The sequence below is a fragment of the Hyperolius riggenbachi genome, chromosome 12, assembly GCF_040937935.1.
Source record: "Hyperolius riggenbachi isolate aHypRig1 chromosome 12, aHypRig1.pri, whole genome shotgun sequence".
Classification (NCBI taxonomy): Eukaryota; Metazoa; Chordata; class Amphibia; order Anura; family Hyperoliidae; genus Hyperolius; species Hyperolius riggenbachi.
In genome coordinates this window covers 202,150,384-202,174,547 of record NC_090657.1, presented here as the reverse complement: position 1 = coordinate 202,174,547, position 24,164 = coordinate 202,150,384, and the positions used below count along the sequence as shown (strand labels likewise).

Sequence of the window (24,164 nt, the reverse complement as noted above, 5' to 3'; positions counted from 1 at the left end):
CTGCAAGCAATCCGGAAGGGATAGTGGCTTTTCATTGGCCCTGGCAGATTTGTTTTGAACTCATTTTTGCAATACATCAACGTGAATGACATGAATATGTCATTCACAGGTGAATGGGGAGGAACTCAGATTCCGTTCCTTGACCTCACTATTGAAGTGATGGAGGGTGCCCTGGTGACGAAGGGGGCACAGGATAAGTACTGCCACAAACTCGGTTCTGCATAGCGCAAGCTATCACCCACCTCATGTAAAGTCGTCTATACCCTATAGTCAATTCCTTAGATTGCGTAGAAACAATGGTAGACAAGAGGACTTTGAAAAACAAGCATTGGAAATGCATAATCGCTTCCAAGCTAGAGGATATGAAAAGACCCAACTGGATCAAGCTCTTGAAAGGGTTCGAAATACTGATTGGACAGACCTTTTGATGAACAAAGAGAAGTCAGAGAAAAATGGTTTTGTATTAGTTTTTGATTATTCCCCAATGTCTGAGAAGATTCAGGAAATCATTAAACGTAATTGGCAAATCCTAGAGCAAGATATGAGTTTAGACCCAAAGGTGACACAGCCACCTACTATGGCATTTAGAAAGGGTTCCACATTAGGATCTATGCTAATGAATAGTGAATTCATAGCCCCCACACGTGACAGCTGGTTGGGTGGGAAAAAATTTAAAGGCACTTTTCCATGTGGACATTGTCCTACTTGTCCCCATGTGCTCAAAACTAAAGAAGTGAAATTGGGTTTGGTTCACTTTCAGATCAAGGATTTCATCACTTGCAGAACAGAGTTTGTGGTGTATGCCCTCCTGTGTCCCTGCTCCTTTTTTTACATTGGGAAAACGACTCGCCCAATGCGAGAAAGATTGGTTGAACATATACGCTTTGTGCGGAAGGCTGAAGGGGGTGTACCCAGACTTGTAAAGCATTTTGAGGAAGTGCACGGCAGCGATCCCTCCCTCCTTAAAATGGTGGGTCTGATTGCTGTCGTGACTCCAAGAAGAGGGGGAGACCGGGAGAAACTCCTATCACAGAGGGAATCCTTTTGAATCTCCAAAACGAATGCCATGGGGCCCCTTGGATTCAATGACAAAAATTAATTGTCTTTTTAGAGAGATAAATGCAATTGTATATATTTCTTCCTAGATGGTATTCTAATTACCTCCTGTATGGGATTGCTGGCATAACCCTTCGTAGTGTGTTTATGGGTTACTAGGGTGGGCTTGGTTTAAGCATCATGTTTTATTCACATTTTTGTATAATGGGAGTCAGGTCTGCTTGTAATTTCAAGGTCTTGATGTTGGCCTGTAATTAAGTATAATTATGATCTGTATGAACACTAAACTCAGTCCGTGAGGTAACAATGTAGTGTTCACTGGCGCCTGCCTGCCTATCCGTTCCTCTGTACCTCCAAAACAAATCTGCCAGGGCCAATGAAAAGCCACTATCCCTTCCGGATTGCTTGGAGGGAGTGGCCTCGTTTGGTCTTCGGGTATGGTTACCCGTCTCCATGGTAATGCAGACGCCCACGTGATATGGACGTCAAATGCGGCCGGGATTGGTGGAATTGTCCTGCTGAGGGCGGTAGTGCGCGAACATGACGCGCACTCCTTCGTCAGCCATGGGAGTTGGCGGCGGATTGGAGTAGACAGGCTAATGGGCGTGTGCTTTAGCAACTATTTGTTTACGCCCATTCCTCCGTGGCGTTGTTGGAATTATAACGCCACCGAGCTAAACCCTGTGAGCAAGCACCGGCAGGTGCGAAACAATTGTCAGGAGGACGGGCTCCGTGTGCTAGGTGTCATCTGGACGGGTGAAGTAATCTGATGGTGTTACCATTTCTCAAGCTGCTACATTGTTTTATACACGAACGTGCAATAAATGCTGACTGGAGTGCACTGGTGCCCACGCCTTTTCTCTTAAGTGTGACCATATTCCGATATTATGCCAGGAGACAATTAGTCCGGAAGTGGAAAAATGCAACTGCACCAACCCTGACGGAATTTCTTAAATCTGTCCATCCGGACCTACCGGTGTATAAAAACATTTATAAGAATAGGGGATCCAAAAACACATTTTACAAAACTTGGACCTGCTGGTTGACCATGTTTAAGATAGCCAAGATACTCTGTTTAATGTATAACTGCTGTACTGTTTCAGGTGACATGCTGCTAAGTAAAAGACAGAAGGGGACTTACAGATGGGGAAATTGTGGGGGTTTTATGGTTATTGTTTCATTTTTACTTATCTGAAAAAAGAATAACATTATTTCACACAAAAAAGGCTATGTGGCAGAGCCTAGCAGAAAAGACAATTTTGTTAAAGTTAAATATGCATCTTTTAGGTAAACGCTGCTTCTGATAGGTTATACGCATTGCTACAGACAATGGTCCATATACAATTCACTTTTTCTTCTGAGTTTTCTCCTAGGTGATAATTTTTCATCTCTTTAAAAACTTTTCAACACCTTGCAATTGAAAAAGTACTAAATATTATGTGAAAAGTACTCATAAAATTATTTTGAGTATTTTCTTTTGCTGGTGGTTTAAAAATTTGCCCATTTCTTCACAAAGTCTCCGCTATAAGGTCCGCCATCCAACTTACAGCATCTGAGCCTAATATAGCGCCGAAGTCCATTAGCAGAGACAACGTAACACCTTGGTCAAACTTCAAAGAAATTTATGAAGAAGTCACATCAAGCATCCTCCTTCACCTCCGCCTAACTACCTGTGACCTGGATCCTGGCCCAACACAGTTCATGTTGAACTGCCCCAACCTGTTCGTACCGGTATTCCTCAAAATTGTTAACTATTCCTTACAATCAGGGATATTTCCTGCTTTACTGAAGGAAGCAATCATCAGGCCTCTCCTCAAAAAACCCTCCCTGAAACCCAGATGCAATGACCAGCTACAGACCTGTCTCTAACCTCCCCTTACTGGGCAAGCTAATTGAAAAAGCTATTTATCTCCAGCTAGAAGCCAAAAATCCTACAAAACAACAGTTATGACCCATTCCAGTCTGGCTTCAGGAAACACCACAGCACTAAAACTGCCCTCATCCAAATCTGCAACCACCTGCTCATGGCAAGAGACAGAGGAGAGTGCTCGATCCTCATACTGCTAGACCTTTCTGCAGCCTTTGATACAGTTGACCATGACATCTTGATAAACAGGCTACAGGAATACTGCGGCATTAATAGCATAGTTCTTCAGTGGTTCCAATCCTTCTTGAGTAGCAGAACCCAAAAAGTGTCTATGGGGCCCTTCCTGTCCACCCCTGTACCACTTAAGTATGGGGTGCCCCAGGGCTCAATCCTCTCTCCCCTGCTTTTCACAATTTACATGTTACCGCTTGGAAAACTAATCCAAAAACATGGCCTGACATACCACTGCTATGCAGACGACACCCAACTATATCTTTCCTTCAAGCCTGGTATGACAGACCCAACTCTAACTATAAATGCCTGCTTACGTGAACTACAGCAATGGATGAATGACAACTGGCTGAAACTGAATGCAGACAAAACTGAAGTCCTTATGATCGGAGGGCAGCGCATGACAACAAAACAACTTAACTTGCAGTCTTCACCACTGGGAATAGGAGGCACGGATCTACGCAGCTCTGATGATGTGCGTAGCCTGGGAGTTCTAATTGGTGGGGATTTAAACTTCAGAACTCAAATCTCTGCTGTGGTGAAATCATCCTATTTTCACCTGAAGAACATTGCAAAAATCAAGCACCTCATCCCCCCAGAAGATCTGCCAACCTTAGTCCACGCCTTCATCACATCCCGACTGGACTACTGTAATGCTCTCTACACTGACCTTCCACAAAAGGTCTTGTACCGCCTACAACTGATACAGAATACTGCTGCCAGACTGCTAACCAACCAACCCCGTCACTGCCACATAACGCCAGTCCTGCACTCCCTACCTATAGAATGGAGGGTCCTATTCAAGATCGGCCTACTGACATTTAAATCCCTGAATAATCTAGGCCCTGGATACATGAAAGATATGTACCAGCTACGTAGCAATCCCCGCATTCTCAGATCCACAGGTTCTAATAATCTAGTCATAACCACTGTCCACTTGGAAACTTTTGGTCCCAGAGCCTTCTGTCATGCTGCCCCTATGTTTTGGAACTCCTTACCTCAACAGATCAGGACAGCTCCATCTCTAGAGGTGTTTAAATCCAGACTGAAAACTCAACTATTCAGTTTGGCATTTGCAGAAATATAACTTTTGTTGTGTGAATACTTCATCCTACTACCAATTACTGAATCTGAGAGAGCCTAAGCGCTTTGAGTCCTATGGGAGAAAAGCGCTATAGAAATGTTATTGTATTGTATAAAAAGCAATTTATTGACAAGCTGTGGAAATATCACTTAGAAGAGTTAATTGCATATTGGCCCATATGTGCAATATAAACAATGCACACGCAAGTTCATTTTAAATACCCTAAACAAAGAGCACAAAAGCCAGACAAGAAAATTTGCCATATCCAGCATTTATTAAAGACGACACAAAAAAAAGGAGGGGGGGGGGGGGTGACCCAAGTTAGCACGCTTTCCCATTAGTAGTCCATGAAACCCAGTTTGAAAACTGGACTAAGAAAAATAAAAAGACAAAAGAAAAGGGAAGAAAAAAACAAAAAAACAGAGCCCCACTGGACAGAGAGCTCAGAAGTAGATGTGTAAAGCAGGGAAAATCCAGGGGAGGGGGGGGTTGGAGAAAGGAGGAGGGAAAGGGGGAAGGGAGGATAACTGCAGCAATGTGATTGTGTGATACATTTCTTTTCACAGTCAGATAAATGTGCCAAACGCTTCTTAACAGTAATAAATTTAAATAGATTTTTCTTGACGCCAGAGTTTGAACTATGCAGACAGGATTAATGGTTATAGCACAAACTTATATTTTTGTTTTGTTTTTCTGAAAAAATGGGGAAAAAACAAAAAATAAAATAAAATATTAGTATAATTTATAGTGTCTCAAGATAAAATGACTATCTCGGGAACCTCCTCTCCAGTAAGTCTGAGGTCTACAAGATGTATCTAGAAAATTTACTACCGCAGAAAATGAAGACAGCTTAAATTCCTTTTCTTTTTTTTAAATTGGGCATGAAGAATTTTTTTTTTTCTTTTTCATTTTTGTGGTTTTTGATTTTTTTTTTAATTTTATTTGTTTTCCTTTTAATTGCTGTAACATTGTCCTTCAGGCGGCTGAGGAAGTTTCATATTTTCTTTGGACATCATTAGACGTCGCATTTCTTGCAGGATAACTTTGATGCAATAGGTATTTTGCCATTTTGCTAATACGGATATAGCTCTGGGATCCACCTGGACAAGAAAAAGAATAAAAACAGCCACGATTACACAGTGCCAGTATTGGTTACATGAAATCAGGACTTCTCCCTTCACTTTTTGATGAGGTAAACTTTATGCAAATAGATACAAAGAACACAAATACACTGCAAAAGGATGATAAAGAAAATGTTAACTATTTTTCTTACATTTCTTTGATTAGTTATACCAGTGATCTGCAAACTTGGCTCTCCAGCTGTTAAGGAACTACAAGTCCCACAATGCATTTGCCTTTATGAATCATGAATGTGGCTGTCAGACTCCTGCAATGCATTGTGGGACTTGTAGTTCCTTAACAGCTGGGGAGCCAAGTTTGCAGATCACTGAGCACAAACATTTTTAATCAGAAACATATGAAATATTACAAGTAAACAGTTTCAGGAGCTCCACCTACAACAACTGGTAAGGTATTCTCAGCAGATACTTTACTGCTGACAGGCCTGGATTTACCTCACAGGAGCCTATAGGCACAGATGTCCTGGCACCTTAGACTTCGCCCTCCATGAACCTACAAACCCCTGTCGAACCGCAGTGCAAGTGTGCTGGCTGGCACAGCTGTCATTTCTCCCTTACGTCCCTTGCCAGTCATAGGTAGCTACAGGTGCCCCATAAAGGACACAAGAGGCGAAAATAAACGAATGAAATAAACGATTGTATCCATCTTCCTTCTCTTAAAAATGACGTTTTAAGAAATTCCACAGTTATTTTATATTTTAATCTACTTTTTAAGTTTTAACAGTTTTATTGTTTTTGCTCAATGACACATTCATTGAAGTATGCCAGAGCTAAAATGTATGAACTATTGACCCTTTTTATCTCTTTCCTGCTAGGAAAGTGTTTTCTAGTTGGATTTCTTATCAGAGAGGGTAACATTGTAGTCAGGACTGAGTCATACCTGATATTTAATATGTCTTTCAGGCAGAGAAAGAAAAAAAGAAACAGCATAGTTATTTGTGTGCTTGGCACTGTACATACCTATGTCTATCTCATCATGTCACATATCAACTGCTGGCTACCTAATACTAAGTAGCTAGAGGTGCCCCCAGGTATTAGGTAGCTAGAGGTGCCCCTGGCTGAAGTCAGTGGAATGCAGAGAACAGGGTAAGTAACCTCATTTACACTCCACTCAGGACTCTGCACAGGTAAAGTAAGAGAGACACACTTGGGGAGGGGAGTGAGCCGCCTTTCCATCAGACGCCTGTAGGCTCGTGCCTGCAGTGTCTTATGGTAAACCCATCCAGCCCTACTCCACAGCTAAGTATCTAGAATTACCGCATACACGATCACAATGACTGCTGGCACTGCTAGTTACTGCTAGATGCAGTTTAAGAAAACAGGAGTAAGACATCTTTTTTTTTCTGCCATGTTGACATTCAGGACTTTAGGACGTCTGCATGACAGAGGCACGGTGAAATTTGGGTGCCCAGGAATAAAAGCTAGTAGAATATTGGCCTTTTGTCAATATTTTATTTTTCAGTGATATTTTTCAGTAGTAAAATATTGGTAACATTTACAGATATGTTACTACAGCAAAACCCTACCCTATTCTCTCTCACACAGAACTTTCCTTCTACAATACCCAACCATCACTTCAGCCAGTCTGGGATAGTCTACACAGGAGAAGTACGCCCTCTACGTATCTCTCAAGCGGTTGCTGGAGAGATACGCAAAGACTGGAGAGATACGCAAAGAGCGCACTTCTCTTATGTCAGACTGGCTCCGACTGGTTGAAGTGACGGGACCCGGTACCAGCGCTCCAGAAGACTGAGGACGGTGGGAGCGATCCGTGCGGATGGGGCTGGAGGAAGCCCCAGGTATGTATAAATCATTTATATTTTTCAGCTGTAGTTTCCTTTATCTGTAGTCAGGATGGCATTGTGCAATTTTGTATATTAGATCCTGCAGAAATTTCTATACAATGCCCCGTATGCTGTGCAGCCCAATCTTCATTGCTGCAAGAATACTATCCGAAGAGTAATGTCTCTGTAGATTCCCCCAAGTGTGCTTTTGTTTTAGAATTGGCACAAATAATGATCAAATATCTGTGTAATTTAATGATCTTACAATTTCCACAACTGAGAGAAAGCTGGAACTTCTTTTCGTCACAGCAGTAATCTTTGCACTCTTGCTTGGCATACAGTTATCATAAGCCTATCCAGAAACTCCCAACTCATTGCTGGGGTAAGCAGGAGCAGGAGCCTTTATTACCCAATTTAAACATCAGGATAGATCCACTGACTGGTAGAAAACTCTGCCTTACAATATCTTTTACCCCCCACAATGTAGAAAAGGATGTTGGTCACTGCAGTAAGCAAATATTTTTATTTCTTGCTACAACCCCCAAATAAATTATAACCATAAAATCAGGTCCCAGAGTTCACCTAACTCCACAAATAAGAAGCTACCGAATTTTTGGGAATAGAGGACACTCTGGATTAGAGAACAAAAACCAGGGAAGAAAAAAACAAAACCTGGTGCGTTTATAGTCCATGGGAATCTTGTAGATGTCCTTTCAATTATTGTATCCCCCTTGGTGTCCTTTGTTTCTGAGCACTGTTAAAACAGCACACGAGATTTGGGCGTAGTCAGCGCGCCACCATAGGCCATAATAGGAATTACAGCTTTACCGGCGCTCAGTGAGTAACTTGGGCGCCATCAAAAGACAGAGCTCAAATTACTTTTAAAACACTAATTCAGCCTCCAGCAACACCGGGAAGCCGAATTACATCATTCCCTACCAACCACATTGACCTGGAAGGGGAATAGTAATTAACGCTGCCGGGACTTGTGCAGGCTTTATCCTGCACCCATATATCCCGGCGGCTATTTCATAGGTATGCTCTGTGTCCCCTATTCCGAAGCAACAAAGGTAACAACCCATGTTAAGCAGGACACTCATACAGGAATAAGAGAATGAAACTTTCAGGATATAATAATACATAATATCTACTACAATTAGACTGTTGAATTCTGCCTAGCCACATAAGAGGACAGAATAAAAGCATATACAGATACAAAAGTATACTCACCACTCCATTAGAATTATTCACCCCATTCATATTAATTTTCGTTACAAATCTAACAAACGGAGGTGCTTCTGGGTATTTAGGACCACACTCTATTTTAAGGCTGTATATCCTGTTTTCATAAATTGTCTGAAAGAGAAAAGCAGAGCTTTAAGTGTTGCACCCTTTGGCCATACTATGCTGTATTCTTATTAGAGATGTTATTTTTTTGTCATGTGTAGATATGTTCATTTCAATATCCCTATATTAATAATAATTTTATACAAAGTCAAATTTCACCTTCTTTAAAAAAAAAAGTTCTATGCCATGTCCGTACTTCCCAAATCATTCTGTAATGTAACAAAGAATGATCTTTCCCTTTCAGTTTTTAGCCAGCTATAAATGACTCAAAGAGGAACTAAACTCATTACAATTTATGGAAAGCCTACAAAAAAAAAAAAAAAAAAACCCCCACAAAACCTAACGTTTTACTTCTTTTCACGTTTGTAGAAGGCACTTAAAGGGTTAAGCCTCAGTTAAGCCTGGGCAGAGCTCTCCTGCAGTCTGTTCACAGTTGCTGAGAAGAAGTAATAAAGGACACATTGAACCGCTTAAACAAACAGAACACAGTGAATTTCTTCAGCAACTATATGTGGAATAAAGACTTTCCATCGTGTACTGTGCAGGAGTTTGGATCCGCATTAAAGGGCCGGTATGAGCTAGATCAATTTTGCAAAATTCAAAACTGTCCTAGGGTGTTCTGATGGCGAGGAACACTCTTGCCGCTGCACTACATCTTCCCACCTTCCTGCTGTGAAGGCGAAAGCAAAGGGAAAATGGAGAGCAGCATACATTGAGACGGCACGTGGGCAATTTAACTTTCTTACTGCTGGAACAACTTCGCATTCTGCAAAACTGTCCTTGCAGGGATATGGAGTCGGCATAAAACTCATCTCCAATTCCTCACTTTATGAAACCTCCGACTCCAGGTACCCCAAAATTGCTCCGACTCCACAGCCTTGCTCTAAAGTATGGCCTACCCCAGTAAATTCCCCCCTCCTGCGAGTAATTAATTGCAGGGCGCACTGCAACTCTGAATGAGAAATTACAAGCAATAACTGGCAAACTGACACACCTCACAGACCTTATGCTGCCAGCAAGGTTGTGATGTGGCTGTACGTTTCTCTGTTGATATAAATAAGATAAGGATTTGAATATTAATAATAACTTGTGTACAGTTGTAAACAAAGGAGGTTTTTATTCAATAAAAGTCCAATACCGCTTTAAAAAGGAAGTCTGGTAAACTAAATAATAAGCTACACTGTAATATTGCAAGTTTCGGAGAAGCAGTAGCCCAGGGGTCTCAAACTCAATTTAAATGGGGGCCGCAGGAGGCAAAGTCAGGATGAGGCTGGGCCGCATAAGGGATTTCACAAAAAAAGTCCTCAAATGTCATTATTAACAGTTTTAATTAGCAAACTATTTTACCTATTTTACTTTATAGTTCGCTTCAGTGCTCCCATTATAAGTAATCCGCAAAAACGAGGGCTGCAGAGTCCCCAAATAGCCCAGGGGGCAATCCGCCGGCATTTCCTGGAAGGGGCAGAGCTTTCAGCTTCAGCTCTGCCCCTCCTGACGTCAATCGCGGCGCATCGCCGCCTCTGTTGGCCCCTCTCACTCTTCCTTCACAGAGAGGGGCGGGGAGAGACGTCAGGAGGGGCATAGCTGAAGCTGAAAGCTCTGCCCCTTCCAGGAAATGCCGGCGGATTGCTCCCCCGGGCGATTTGGGGGCTCTGCAGCCCTCGTTTAGCAGCGGGGATGCGGCGGATTACTTGGGAGCACTGAAGCGAACTATAAGGAAGCTTTTGCCGGCGCGGGCCACAAAATATTGTATCGAGGGCCACAAATGGCCCACGAGATTGAGACCCCTGCAGTAGCCCCACTGTAACTACCAAGTATTTAACTTGATTACGACAAGCCAAGTGACATGAAGTCCTGGGGGCATGTTTAGCAGTAGATCGCGTGCGTCGATGCTCCGTGAGTGTGTGTGAGTGTGTGTGTAGCCCATTTAAGAACAGGCTAGGTCTGTCTCTACTTCGCGTGCGCCGCACACACGCCCGACCCACACACGCCACACCCTTCTGGCCCCGTCCTCCCTCAGCTCTCGGCAGTGCCTCTGAGTCTGTCCCTGCACATGCGCAGTGCTAAAAAGCACTGACACACAGACGGACGCAACGACACTTGCCTTTTATTAGGTAGGAGATATATATATATATATATATATCAATATTTATAGAAAAAAAAAACAAACAAACATGCCAGCAGGGATCAGAGCCCACCACCAACAAGCTCTGTTGGTGGGAAGAAAAAGAGGGGGGGGGGGGTGTCAATCACTTGTGTGCTGAGTTGTACGGCCCTGCCGGAGGTCTTAAAGCTGCAGTGGCCTAATTTGTAAAAAATAGCCTGCGGTCCTGAAATAGTTAAAGCACAACTTAATCCAAAATTGAAGTTGAAAATACTGAAAGCACACGTTTGATGCAAGTCAGAACTACTTGTAGTACTGTCCTTTCACTTTTAAAAACCTGTTTGAGGCCCAGATCGCACGTGCTGGAGTGGTGCTGTACCCGTCATGTATAGATACAATGTGCCAGTCGTAGTAGAATACCGGTGTTGCAATGCATCGGTTTTCCAATAAAAATAGCCTGTCCGTGGTGGAATCTTGGTTTTTCAGGAAGTTAAAAGCCTCCATGTATAAATGGGCATTGCCTACAGCAAGATAGCTATCACAGGGCTATGTTGGGGGAAGGGGGGGTTAACTGTGGCATCAGATGGTGGTGAAAATGAGATTACAGTAGAGTCTCAGTTATCCGGTACAAATGTGGATCGGCTGACGCTGAATTAGTGTGCTTTCTGGTTGCTTCAGACTCGCTGTAAAAATAGGCCCAGCTAATACAGTGTTATACCCCACTCTACATATGCATACCATGAACTCTGTATTAAATGTTAAAATACAGCCATTGAAAGTATATTAACCTTGGGTTGAGCCATGGAACCCAGTCTGTAAGCACAGCACACAAAAAGCCTAAGAAGTTGGCCTTCACCACTGAGTACTGCCGGCGATTTGTACTGTTTGGTTAGGATCAGGGCTGTGGAGTCGGAAGCTAGATGAAAACTGATGCCCAACATTACAAATGGCTCAGAAAACAGATCCGTTTGTGATCTGTGCAGCGGGAACCGAGCCTAATCCACAGATACCAGTATATATACATGACTTGACTTACAAATGACCTTCCGAATCTATTTGTAAGTATAGGGACTGCCTGTCATGCAGAAAAAGCAATAGCAAGTGGGGGGATGCCAACTCCCTATTTGCCCGGGCATGCTATTAGTCAGTACATGTTGTAAGTGAGGCCCTGGTACAGCAGCCTCTCATCTGCACTGAAGATGGCCTCCAGCCTTCACGTTTGAATTTCAGCAAGCATATACAGTATAATCTCGCTCTACTAAACTCTGATATAGTAAATATTCGGGTATAGTAAACTATGTGTCCAGGGCCCGGCCAAGCACCGTTAGAAGTATATAAGAGTAAAGCCAGGTATAGTAAACTGATCTAATAGAACTTCTGTTGTAACAAACCTGTTTTTTGTCCCCTGCGGTACTCTGTATCCGGCTATAGTGGAAAGTGGGCAGGAGCATGCAGCCACTTGTAGCCTGCTCGCTAACTGCACACTACTCTGGGCCTGCGAGGATTACTTCAAAAGCACCAGCTGGTGAGACCTATGCTTCCTGTGTAAGCTGCTTCCTGATTACTGAGGGCATTGCCTGTCATCTGTGACTTGCTATTGCATGGCTACAATGCTACAGTATCATCCTAGCTGCACAGACGTGGACAGAGGAGCACACTACAAGTACTGTACCTGCATTAACTGGTGAGATCCAGGCTTCCTGTGCAGGCTGCTGCATAATTATTCTATGCAAATCCTTGCATAGTTAAACACTGCATTTTGATGTAGCTTAGAAACTGTTTGTTTACACTTGCTGAAGCATTGAAAAAAATGACTCAATTACTGACTGAACTAAGATCCAGTACTATAGTATACTGTTTGAATTTCTGATAGAGTAAACTTTCTGATTTAGTAACCACTTTTCATTGTCCCTTGGAATACAAAACTCAAAAAATAAAAGAGCAACTGTATCAAGAATCATCACTGCCCAGCACACAGCTAAATGTTTTATGGCTAGATAAGCAGAATAAGTTATAGAGTAATAGCCTAGAGAACCTGCTGAGTATAGCTTAAAGCAAGCATGAAATATTAGCAATGATTAAATCATAAGTTTCTTTCAACATCAAACCAGCAGTGTAATCAATGCTTCCGATGGTAACAGCAATGAAAAAGGAGCTCCTAAGAGTCCTATAGTAATCGCATCCATTTTCAATCAATATGATGAAAATGGCCAAAGGGCAAAAACTGAAAGCACCTAGTTAGTTAAACATCACCTCTCAATGCTCTAATGTCAGGAAGTGGCAAAGAGAGGTTCATTAAATAAAAGGTTTGGCTTTACAGGCATATTACAAACAACGGAGTTACCATCATAAAATCTACAGTGAAAGAGTTCTGCATTTGGCACTAGCAACTCCAGCTTAGTAATTTGGACCAAGCTAGTGGGAAAAACGCTTACTGTATTTTTCGTATCATAATACTCACTTTTGCTCCCCTAAAAGTGGGTGTAAAAATTCAGCGCGTCTCATGGTCTGAAGGTGTCCGCCATAAGAGCCCACTCTGTCTTCCATTGCTGCCCCGTGTCTCTGGTGTCCTGCGTCCTTTTGTGTCTCACCGCCCCCCCCTATGTCCCAGCTGCCCTCCTGTGTCCAGTGCTCCCTTGTTGCTCTTCGGCCCTGGGGGGCAAGTGGGACACAGGAGAATACTAGGGGGACGGGGGTGGGGGAATTGGGGGGGGAGGTGAGACACAAGAGGACAGGGGACACCAGCCAGAGGGGAGACAGGGGGACAGATAGGACACTGGGGACACAGAAGAATGCAAAGAGACAAGATAATTGTCATCTACAAGATGCACCTGGACCATAGATGCACCAGTTAAAAAAAAAAAAATTATATATATCCTGGTTTTTGGCCTCTAAACCTGGGTGCATCTTATAGTCCGATAAGTATGGTATATGCTGGTCGCTCCTATACAGGTTTACCAGCCATCATACAAGGTGAGACCTTTCCAACAGAAAACCTATGATAGCTCCTGCTTTGTCACAATGGGAGTTCACATAGAGCTAGCACCTAAATCCACACATTTTTGGGGACCTTCATAACATCCTCTTACAATGAAGATCCAGGAAGAGAAAAAACAGACCTTGGCAGTCATGACAAACAATTAAATGTCCACCTGAACTGAGAGGGATTTGGGATTTGCCATATTTATTTCCTTTTTAAACAAAACCCATTGCCTGGGTATACTGCTAATCATCTGCATGTAATACTTTTAGCCAATGTTCCCAAACAAGCATGCAGATAAGATGTTTTTGACTCAAGTCCGACTAGATAAGCTGCAAGCTTGTTTCAGATGTGTAATCCAATTACTATTGCAGCCAAAGATCAGCAGGAATGCCAGGCAATGGGTATGGTTTAGAAGGAAATAAATATGGCCACCTCCACATCCTTCTCAGTTCAGGTGTCCTTTCAAGAAAACCTGAAGATACTTAAAGAAAAAAAAAGAAAAGTTTCACTTACCTGGGGCTTCTACCAGCCCCCTGTAGCCACCCTGTGCCGTGCTGTCCTGCAACGATCCTCTGGTCCCCCACCGCGGCTTCTTTTCATTTTTGGCAACTGGCCAGTCACCGGGCCATTGCACCTGCGCGGCCCTGGCCAGGTGCGCCTGCGCTCTCACTGCCTTCCTGCATGTGCGCAGGACAGCAACATGAGCGTGAAGACGCACACGGTCAGGGTCAGGCAGGCATAGCTGCTATCGCCACCGAAACTTAGCCGCGGTGGGGGAGTGGAGGATCAATCCAGGAGGGAGTGGGCAAAAGGTGGCTGCAGGGGGCTGGTAGAACCCCCAGCTAAGTGACACTTCTTTGTAACTACCTTCAGGTTTCCTTTAAAGCACACCTGAAACAAGAGGTATACAGAAGCGGATATTTATTTCCTTCTAAACAATGCACATCGCCTGACAGCCATGCTGCCCTATCTCTTAATACTTTAAGCCATAGACTCTGAACAAGCATGCAGATCAAGCGCTATGACTGAAGTCGGACTAGATTAGCAGCATGCTTATTTCAGGTGTGCGATTTAGATCTTACTGCAGCCAAAGAGATCAGAAGGATAGCCCCGCAACTGGTATTGCTTAAAAGGAAATAAATATGGCAACCACCATATCTCTCTCACTTCAGGTTCCATCTAGGGCACCTCAATTACTTATTTTTAAAGCAGGAATATACACTCAGGGCTCTACAGTAAGTACTCTGCTTGGAAATTCACTTTTATCCAGAAAAGGGAGCTCATCTCTAAATAAGTTGAGCAAATGTAGTATGGATTTTGGAATTCCATGAAAGAATGCCATTCAGCTGTGGATTAGAAAAACAACCATCACAATTGGGAAGGTTGAGCCACTCACTCTAGGAGGTCCGATGATCATGCCAGTCCATCTTGTGAGTGTCATGTCTTCATCATCTACCAGACCCCAGCTAACTGTGCCATCGCCAACTCCTTTCTGGCCTTCCTCAAGCTCTTCCAACAACCGAAAATTACGAGGGACCTTTACGCCTGGAAGGAATGACAAACGAATGGTTAGAGTAAAATCCAGAAACTTTGTCACTGCAACTAAATATTAACCTGACATCAAAATGTCCGGACTGCTACCAGACAACACATACAGGTCTTTTTGGTTTGTAATAGGGAAGCCCAGGTTTACTAATGGAGAAGCCTGTGCTCAGTTTAGTCAGGCGATAGATGTTCAAGTCTTTGATTTGCTAGTAATGATCATGTGCTAAAGCAGGATGTGATCACAGCAAATCAGAGCTTTGCAAATCTATCAGCTGATCAAACAAATCCATGCTTTTCCATGAGTGCTCCTAGACATGACCATCACTATCAGAAACGTAGCAAACACACGTTTAAAGACCCAGGATTAAACTTCATCCCAATCAGTAGCAGATAGCCCCTTTAACGCGATAAATCTTTACTTGAATAGATTATCAGGGGGTGTCTGTGTGGCCGATATTGGGGTGAAACCCCTCACAGCGCGATGTCAGGGCTATGGCTCTGAGAGATTCCTTTCTGTGAACCTCGTTGCATGGTAGGAAATATAAAACAATATTAAAAACCCAGGGACGTACCAACCCTGTCCTCATGTACCAACAACAGTACTGGTTTTGCAGGAAACCAAAAATATAATCCCTGGGGCCTGAGCCCACTAACGCAGTTGTGCGCAGGGGTGTCCGCACTTCAGCATCTGTAACATTAATGTGTTGCTAAAAAGCGGACACAACTGCGCACAACTGCGATAGTGGGCTCAGGACCCTACTCCAAAAAGAAGTCCTTGTTACAGTTCATAAAAAAGTGGTTTTAAGCACTTGATGACCCAGCCTTTACCCCCCCCCCCCCCCTTAAGGACCAGCGCTGATTTCGCAGATCTGTGCTGGGTCTACAGCCCCCAGCACAGATCAAACACCAGGCAGAGCGACCAGATGGCCCCCCTTTTTTCCCCACTAGGGGGATGATGTGCTGGGGGGGTCTGATCGCTTCTGCCTGCGTGTGGCTGGCGGGGGGGGGGGGCACCTCAAAGCCCCCTCCACCGCAGGATTCCCCCTCTCCTCCCTCCCTTCCACGGAGATCGGAGGCTGCACAGGAACGGATCTGTCCTGTGCAGCCTCTAACAGGCTCCTGCCTGTCATGTGTCAGCGATCCCCGGCCGCTGATTGGCCGGGGATCGCTGATCTAGTACAACGCTGCTACTGTTAGCAGCGTTGTACAAATGTAAACAAAGCGGATTATTTCAGCTTGTGTTTACATTTAGCCTGCGAGCCGCGATCGGCAGCCCGCAGGCTATTCACGGAGCCCCCCGCTGTGAATTGACAGGAAGCAGCCGCTCGCGCGAGCGGCTGTTTCCTGATTAATTAGCCTGCAGCCGGCGACACAGATCTGCGTCGCTGGTCCTGCAGCTGCCGACGCGCGTTATGAGTGCGCGGTCGGCAAGTGGTTAAATAGTGTCCAGGCAGCTACTGTATACATGTAAAAAAAAATAAAAAGTTAAACCAAATGTAAACAGAATTGAGCAGGATATATAGACCCTTCACCAGGGAAAGCAGAGATCCCCAAAAGAATCACACTCAAAAGACCCCAATAGACTCAACTCAATAAGGCTCGTTCACACTGCAATGACAAATGTTGCATTTTCGGGATGCTTTTATTGTGTAAAGCGGAACGTGAATGCAACGTGCATGCACTGGACTGCAAATGCACAATCCTGACCTGCTGCATTTTTCTGCAACCGTATCGTGATACAAATGCCGCAAATCAGATGCAATGGTCGCCGCATGCAGAACGCCTAATTACTTGTCCAATGGATTCAGTTCTGCCGCCACTGATAGCTGCCATTTGGTCTGAAGAAGATCTGATCCCAGCAGAAGCATGGGGAGCCCCACTGGTGGGCAAAAAAAACAATGGGAATCCAGCTTCAGCAGACAAAATTCTCATTGGTTCACAGTGGACCAATAGGAATCCTCCCTGTTGCTAGGTAGGACTCCTGTTTTTTTTTTTTTTTTTTTTACAATCCAGCTAGGCCTGGCATGCTTCTGGCGTCTTCTGATTTGTATCAGGATGAGTGGCGGATGGTACAGTGGACGGGTGATGACGCAAACAGAGTGGATGCAAAACCCCAAGTATGTGAGCGACGCGGCTTAGAAACCAGCACATCCTGAGTGCACACTTTCTGCATCCGCTGCTTTAGCGTCACAGTGTGAACCGGGCCAAAGGGTTGGCAAGTGATAAATGTAGATTGTTGTACATGGAAAAAGGAAAGAACGAGTCACAAGAAATTAATGATGGAGTTCAGGGTATGGAGAGTTGTGAAGATATTGCAGAATGTGATGACTATATTTAAATAAATGTTGATTTTCATTCAAGTATAAATGTAGATTGTTCATGGAAAGTGCCGGCTGCTTACCTGGTAGCAGTGTTCCGGCGAGTCCTCCAGGACGGCCCTCCTGAGATTGTGTAAGTCTCCCCTCCCAAAATTGGAAACACCTGAAAGAATTAAAAGCAATTAGTATAAATCCCTCCCCTGCACAATCTCCTCCAGTTTTAAAGAAGAGAAAGAACTTCCACACACCCATATCATTTAACTAATACTATTAATAGGGCTGGGAACTAGGCGGCCGTCCTGGAGGACTCGCCGGAACACTGCTACCAGGTAAGCAGCCGGCACTTCCTCTCTACGTCCTCCAGGACGGCCCTCCTGAGATTTAGCGAGAAGAATTACCTTAGGGTGGGATAACCGCTTGAAGAACCTTTCGGCCAAAGGCCTGGTCCTGGCTGGACAGGAGCTCAACTCTATAATGCCTGACAAAGGTAGAGTGGCTAGCCCAGGTGGCTGCTCGACATATCTGTTCCAGGGAAGCTCCCGATCTCTCTGCCCATGACGTTGACAAGGATCTAGTTGAGTGTGCTGTAATGTGGTCCGGCACCTGTAACTGAGCTTCTGCATATGCTAATGATATTACTTGTTTAATCCACCTTGAAACGGTAGTTTTAGAGACGTGACCCCCTTTTTTGGCCCCCCCAAATGACACCAAGAGATTGGTGGAATTCCTCCATTCTCTGGTCCTATCTAAGTAGATCAAAACAGCTCTTCTGACATCCAGAGTGCTCAACCTCCTTTCTTTATCATTCTGAGGATTAGACAAAAAGGAAGGAAGAACAATATCCTGAGTTCTATGAAAGGCCGAAGCCACCTTGGGTAAGTAAGCCGGGTCCAGCTTAAAAATAATTCTGTCTGAATGTACCACCATATATGGATCCTTTATTGACAGTGCCTGGATATCGCCAACCCTGCGGGCTGAAGTAACGGCAATCAAAAACGCAACTTTAAGCGTAAGAAATTTCAATGGAACCGTATCTAATGGTTCAAATTTCTCCGAGGTTAGAAAATCCAAAACTAAGGACAGATCCCAAGGAGGGACTATTTTCTGAGGGATTGGTTGAGAACGTTCAACTGACTTTAAAAAGTTTTTAACAAAAATGTTGGTGGACAACCGCCTAGACAGGAAAACCGAAAGTGCCGATACCTGAGCCCTTAGGGTGCTAACCGTTAGACCCAACTGAACTCCGTGTTGCAAAAATTCTAAGATTGACCGGATGTCATCTGACCTGGAAACATCCCTCTGCTTCCAGGCAGAGAAAGTAAACCAGACCCTGTTATACTTTCTCCCGGTAGTAGGTTTTCTACAGGCTAATAACGTCTTAACCACCTCGGTAGAAAACCCCCGATCCATTAACATCTGTTCCTCAGGATCCAGGCCGTCAGCCTTAGAAACTGAGGATTTGGATGAGCTTGACCGTTCTGTAAGAGTAGATCCTGCTTGCACTGCAGATGCCAGGGACCCTTGATCACTAAGGACTGAAGTAGGGGAAACCAAGCTCTCCTTGGCCACCAGGGGGCAATCATTATGACCTCTGCCCTCTCTAACTGAATCTTTCTGAGGACCCTCGGTATCAGCTTGAACGGGGGAAATGCATAAAGCAGACCTTCTGGCCAAGGAATTGATAGAGCATCTATCCTGCTTATTGAAGAGGAAGGATCCAGGGTACAAAAATCTTTTACCTTTGCATTTTCTGGGTTGGCAAATAAATCGAGTATGGGAACCCCCCACATCTCTGTGATTTCCTGAAATGTGTCCTGATTGAGTTCCCATTCCGACTCCTCCATCAATTGTCTGCTTAGTGCATCCGCCCGTCTGTTGAGGACCCCCTGAATGTGGACTGCCGATATGGATTCTAGATTGGCCTCTGACCATGTCATGATCTGTGACGTCAGGTACTGCAGATCTGGCACCCTGGTGCCCCCCTGCTTCCTGACGTAACAGACCGATACAAAATTGTCCGAGAACACCAAAATTTCCGAATTGGCGATCACCGGATGAAGGGCTTGGAGACCGAGCAGAATTGCTCTGAGCTCCCTGAAATTGGAGGACCTGTTCGCCATCTGCTGATCCCATGTCCCCTGAGCCTGATGACCTAGGCAGTGAGCTCCCCACCCCCAGGCGCTGGCATCTGTGTATAATTTCAGTGGTAATTCCTGGGACCATTTGCGTCCCTGACTTAAATTGACTGGCTGAATCCACCAGAGTAATGAGGTCAGTGCCTGTGCTGAAACAACAGTCTTCCTGTCCAGAGACTGATGATTCCTGTCCCAGTTCGTTAGGAACCAGGTCTGAAGGTCTCGAGAATGGGCCTGAGCCCATTCCACCGCCGGAAAGGCAGATGACATCAGACCCAATAATGACACTACCTTCCGAAGAGGTACCAAGGGATCTACTCTGATCTCCTGAACCTCCGAAATCAATCTGACTATTTTTTCCCTCGGTAGGAAAACACGCCTGACCGTCGTGTCCCACCTGAGTCCTAAAAAAACTAGGCTCTGAACGGGATCTAAATGTGATTTCTCGTTGCTCACTATCCATCCCAGCCTGGTTAAGACCTGAAGAGAAAAACCTAGCTGCTCTAGCAAGGTTTCCCTTGTGTCGGCCATAAAAAGAAAATCGTCTAAATAAGGTAGAACCCTTACATTGTGGAGATGTAGGAAGGCCATAACCTCTGCTACAACTTTTGTGAAGATTCTTGGAGCCGATGAAATCCCGAACGGAAGGGCCTGGTACTGAAAATGACATACCGAATCTCCTGTCTGGATCGCGAACCTCAGAAATTTCTGGAAGGAAGGGTGAATGGGGATGTGGAGGTAAGCATCCTCCAGATCTACCGTCGCCAGGAAAGATCCTGGAGACATCAGATTTCGAACTGAGGCTATGCTCTCCATTCTGAACTTCCTCTCCACAATGTAAGGGTTCAGGGGCTTGAAGTTCAAAATCATACGGAATTTCCCTGATTGTTTCTGAATCAAAAATATTTTGGAATAGAACCCCCTTCCCCGTTCCTGACTCGGAACTGGAGAAATGACGTTCTTCTGCAAAAGAGAGGAAATCGAGTCCATCAATGCTGCCGCCCTGACCGGGTCTCATGGGATTTTGATCTATTATAGCAGTCCAGACATAAGGTCTTAGAAGAACCCTCAGGTAACCTGGATCCACATTTAGCACATTTAATTGTTTTGCCGGTGCTCTTAAGTGGCTTCTGAAAGACAGTAATAAACAGTAACCCAGAAGAAAGTCAGGCTACTGAGCTAATAACTGAAACAGCAGTAATACTATAACCATAGTAAACAAACCTTACCGGCTGCTGAGAACCTGGCTGCTCCGAGGTATCAGCCGGAGGAGTCTGCTGTGTCTCTGAGGAGGGCTCCCCTGACTGCTGCATGGCCCTTCAGAGATCGTCTGCTTCAAATGCAGACTGCACGGCGTGCTGGGAAGTGCGCGTTGAGGCCTAGCAGGCGAGCTGCAAGGAGCAAGGGCTGCGTCCTGCCGGTGCTGTGTCTGTCTCCGACAAACTTCCGAGTATCGGAACGCCATGACGCCAAGGCCGCCCCTCTTAGCATGGTGGAGAGGCCGCGCCCACTGACGTCATCCTTCCGCGCCGCTCCGGAACAGTCCTACGCGTCATATCCTCCGCTAGTCAATGCGGAGGTGACAGTGCGCACCTCCAGCCGCCATGCCGCCAGAGGCAGCGGTGAAGGTAGAAGGAGTCCTCCGACCCCCTCCGCTCCAAATAGTGGTCACAGGTAAAACACTGACCCCTTCCCACTACTCAGGTCGCGCCCAGCACAGACCAAAACCGCCACCTCTGCACACATTAAAATCTTCTGTCCTGGGCTTAAACTAGTAGGTGCCCCAGGCTCCCCTACCACCAGGAACAATCCAATAGGTGCTTCCATGTGGGAGTCCAGGAAACAAACAAAAAACTGGAGGAGATTGTGCAGGGGAGGGATTTATACTAATTGCTTTTAATTCTTTCAGGTGTTTCCAATTTTGGGAGGGGAGACTTACACAATCTCAGGAGGGCCGTCCTGGAGGACGTAGAGAGGAAAATAAAACAACTCCTCAAAATACATCCCAATGCATCTTTTGTAGCAAAATTGAATATAAGACTGTCTTATTTTCGGGAAAACCGTGTATGCTGTCAGAAATAAAGCAGCAGAGCTAACTGGTTCACATACGCCTGTAATAAGGACGTCTTCATATCCCCAGAAATCTGCCAAAACACAAGTGAATAATTCACCCATATGGAGAACTCTGATACTCTCCTCTCCAGTAATATTTGTGAGGGTCTCAAACTTATTTACACAGGTCTGTTTTCCTGCTGTGATAACAGCGAGGTCTCTCTAATGGGTCATCCAAAAGGGTCGCTGCATTCTACTCCTTTTACATGAAAGAAGGGGATGAGCTTTATTAAGTCTACTACCCTTACCCTTAGTCCCAAACGTCTCACTGTGAACGTCCCGTAGGTTTATCATTGCAGTGCAGTAAGCTACGTTGTAAGACTTTATAAAGCAGCTCCGCAACGTCCCACTGTGAACCTAGCCTGAAAGTTCCAGACAGAGAATGTGGGCATTTAGTTGTCAATGGGCAACCGCGTGAAGCATCTGAAAAAACTGCGTGCTTGAATATTTTTTTTCTTGGGGAAAAAACGCATTAGTTGGAAACAGCCCGATCATTTTTAATGGTCTGTCAGTTGTAATGCTTTGTTCGCGTGTGTACAGTGTCCGGAATTCAAAGAGTGGAAACAGCTCCTGACCCCAACTTCCCATTGTCAGAGAGAGAAGGGAGGTATGGAGAAACATGGGTAACAGCAACATCCACAGTAATAAACTGACTGAGGCTTCATCCCTTCTCCAATCCCCTATGAACAGGAATAGGAGCTGCAGCACAATGCAGTGTCTTTTACTTGTTCATCTGCCTAGATAACCACCAGGATTACTTCTTCCTTCCTGCTGTTTAGAAGCAAGAATCTGCAGCTCTGCCCTGGGAAAACCTATGTGTGGCTATGAGGGAAGCATATATGCAAATAGTTCTGTTTAGAGTCATTCCTTAAAGGGAAGAAAATTGAAAAAAACCCTTTCAGTTCTTTCAGATTGGCATTCAGATTACTGGCAAACTTTATCTGGACGAGCATATAAAGCAGTCATTGCATAGTTTTTCCTACATGAAGTGACAGGCAAAAAATTTGCTGTCAGTCAACGGACTAAGATCGGTACTGAAATTGAGTAATAAGGGCTCTTGTTCTGTTCTGGGTAATTTCATGACAACAGTACTCCAGGGTACACAGGATGCAAAAAAACAGCAATTTTAACCATCAATCTGGAAAACGGATTCTTAGCTGGCTGTAGAATACTAAAAAATAACCCTATAAAGAGGACTATCGGTACTAGAATATATAAAATTTAACATTTATTAAAAAGGAGTGGGTACTATATACAAGATACTAATACTGAATGACAAGCTCGAGCCTCTGCAAGGAATGGAGTGCAATTAGAAAATAATCATATGCAAGAGACCCTCACATAAATACTGTATGATCGGGCTAGCTCTTCTCCTACCTTAAAAATGACTAAAACACTAGTGACCCTACAGGTTTTATCCCATATAGGGGCTTCATCAGGAGTTGCAAAATTAAGACCTTGTTTCCATGTCTGTGGTTCAGATAACACGTGGCAGTCGTAGCGTATGCCCCTGCATTGTTCCTTAATGTTACCTGATGCGGTCCCATTGGTTTTTAACTACTTAAAGGGGAACTTCAGCCTAAACAAACATACTGTCATTACGTTACATTAGTTATGTTAATTAGAATAGAGAGGTAATATAATTTTTTACCCACCCCGTTTTAAAAGAACAGGCAAATGTTTGTGATTCATGGGGGCTGCCATCTTTGTCATGGGGGCAGCCATCTTTTTGGTTGAAAGGAGGTGACAAGGAGCATGAGACACAGTTCCAACTGTCCTGTGTCCTGATAACCCCTCCCAGCTGCACACGCTAGGCTTTAAATGTCAAATTCAAAATGTAAAAAAAAAAAATTCGCACCAAAACAGCAGAAGGAGAGCAACAACATCAGAAATCCCATCATGCTTTGCACAGCATCAGGGGAAAAAAGCCCGGGCAGTTTTCTTCTGTGCAGCTAAAAATGAGGCTTGTATAAGAGAAACTAAGTTCTGATGCTGTGAAACTGTTAAAGAAACACCAAGCCTTGTCAGTGCTGCTGAGTCGATTTTTAGTCTGGACGTTCACTTTAAGGACCAAGGTGATTAAAATCTACGCTCTGCTTTGGTGGGTACCTGGCTGTTTCCGTCGCTCCCTCCGTTAAATCCCCGCCCTGTCCCATCGCAGCTCACTTGTTCTGCCTGTCTGTATGAAGGCAGAGCCTTGTGAGCCGGTCAGGAGAAGATTTCATTGGCTCCTGGACGTGTCTATCAATGTAAGCACCTCCCATAGGCTTAAATTGATAGACATGGCCAGGAGCCAATGAAAGCGGCTCCTGACCGGTTCACATGACTCCACGGCAGAGTGGATGTCCTGAGGGTCGTGGTGGTGACAGTGTGGGTATATGCGGTGATTCATCAGTACTCAGTCGTTATTGTACCAGCGGTCTCTGGACCTTGGGGGGGGGGGGGGGGGGGGGGGGGAG

General features: G+C 44.6%; 1 protein-coding gene across 1 annotated transcript in view; it reads right to left on the bottom strand.

Annotated features, from left to right (window-relative positions):
* Positions 1-4,493: 4,493 nt before the first annotated feature.
* Positions 4,494-24,164, bottom strand: part of UBE2V1 (ubiquitin conjugating enzyme E2 V1) — a 65,783-nt gene continuing 46,112 nt past the window's right edge. Inside the window, exons 2-4 of the mRNA XM_068262879.1 lie at positions 14,992-15,140; positions 8,392-8,517; positions 4,494-5,338 (exon numbers count right to left, since the gene is read on the bottom strand). Of these exons, the coding sequence (XP_068118980.1) occupies positions 5,192-5,338; positions 8,392-8,517; positions 14,992-15,140 (422 nt within the window). The 3' untranslated portion in view covers positions 4,494-5,191. The remainder of the gene's footprint in view (positions 5,339-8,391; positions 8,518-14,991; positions 15,141-24,164) is intronic.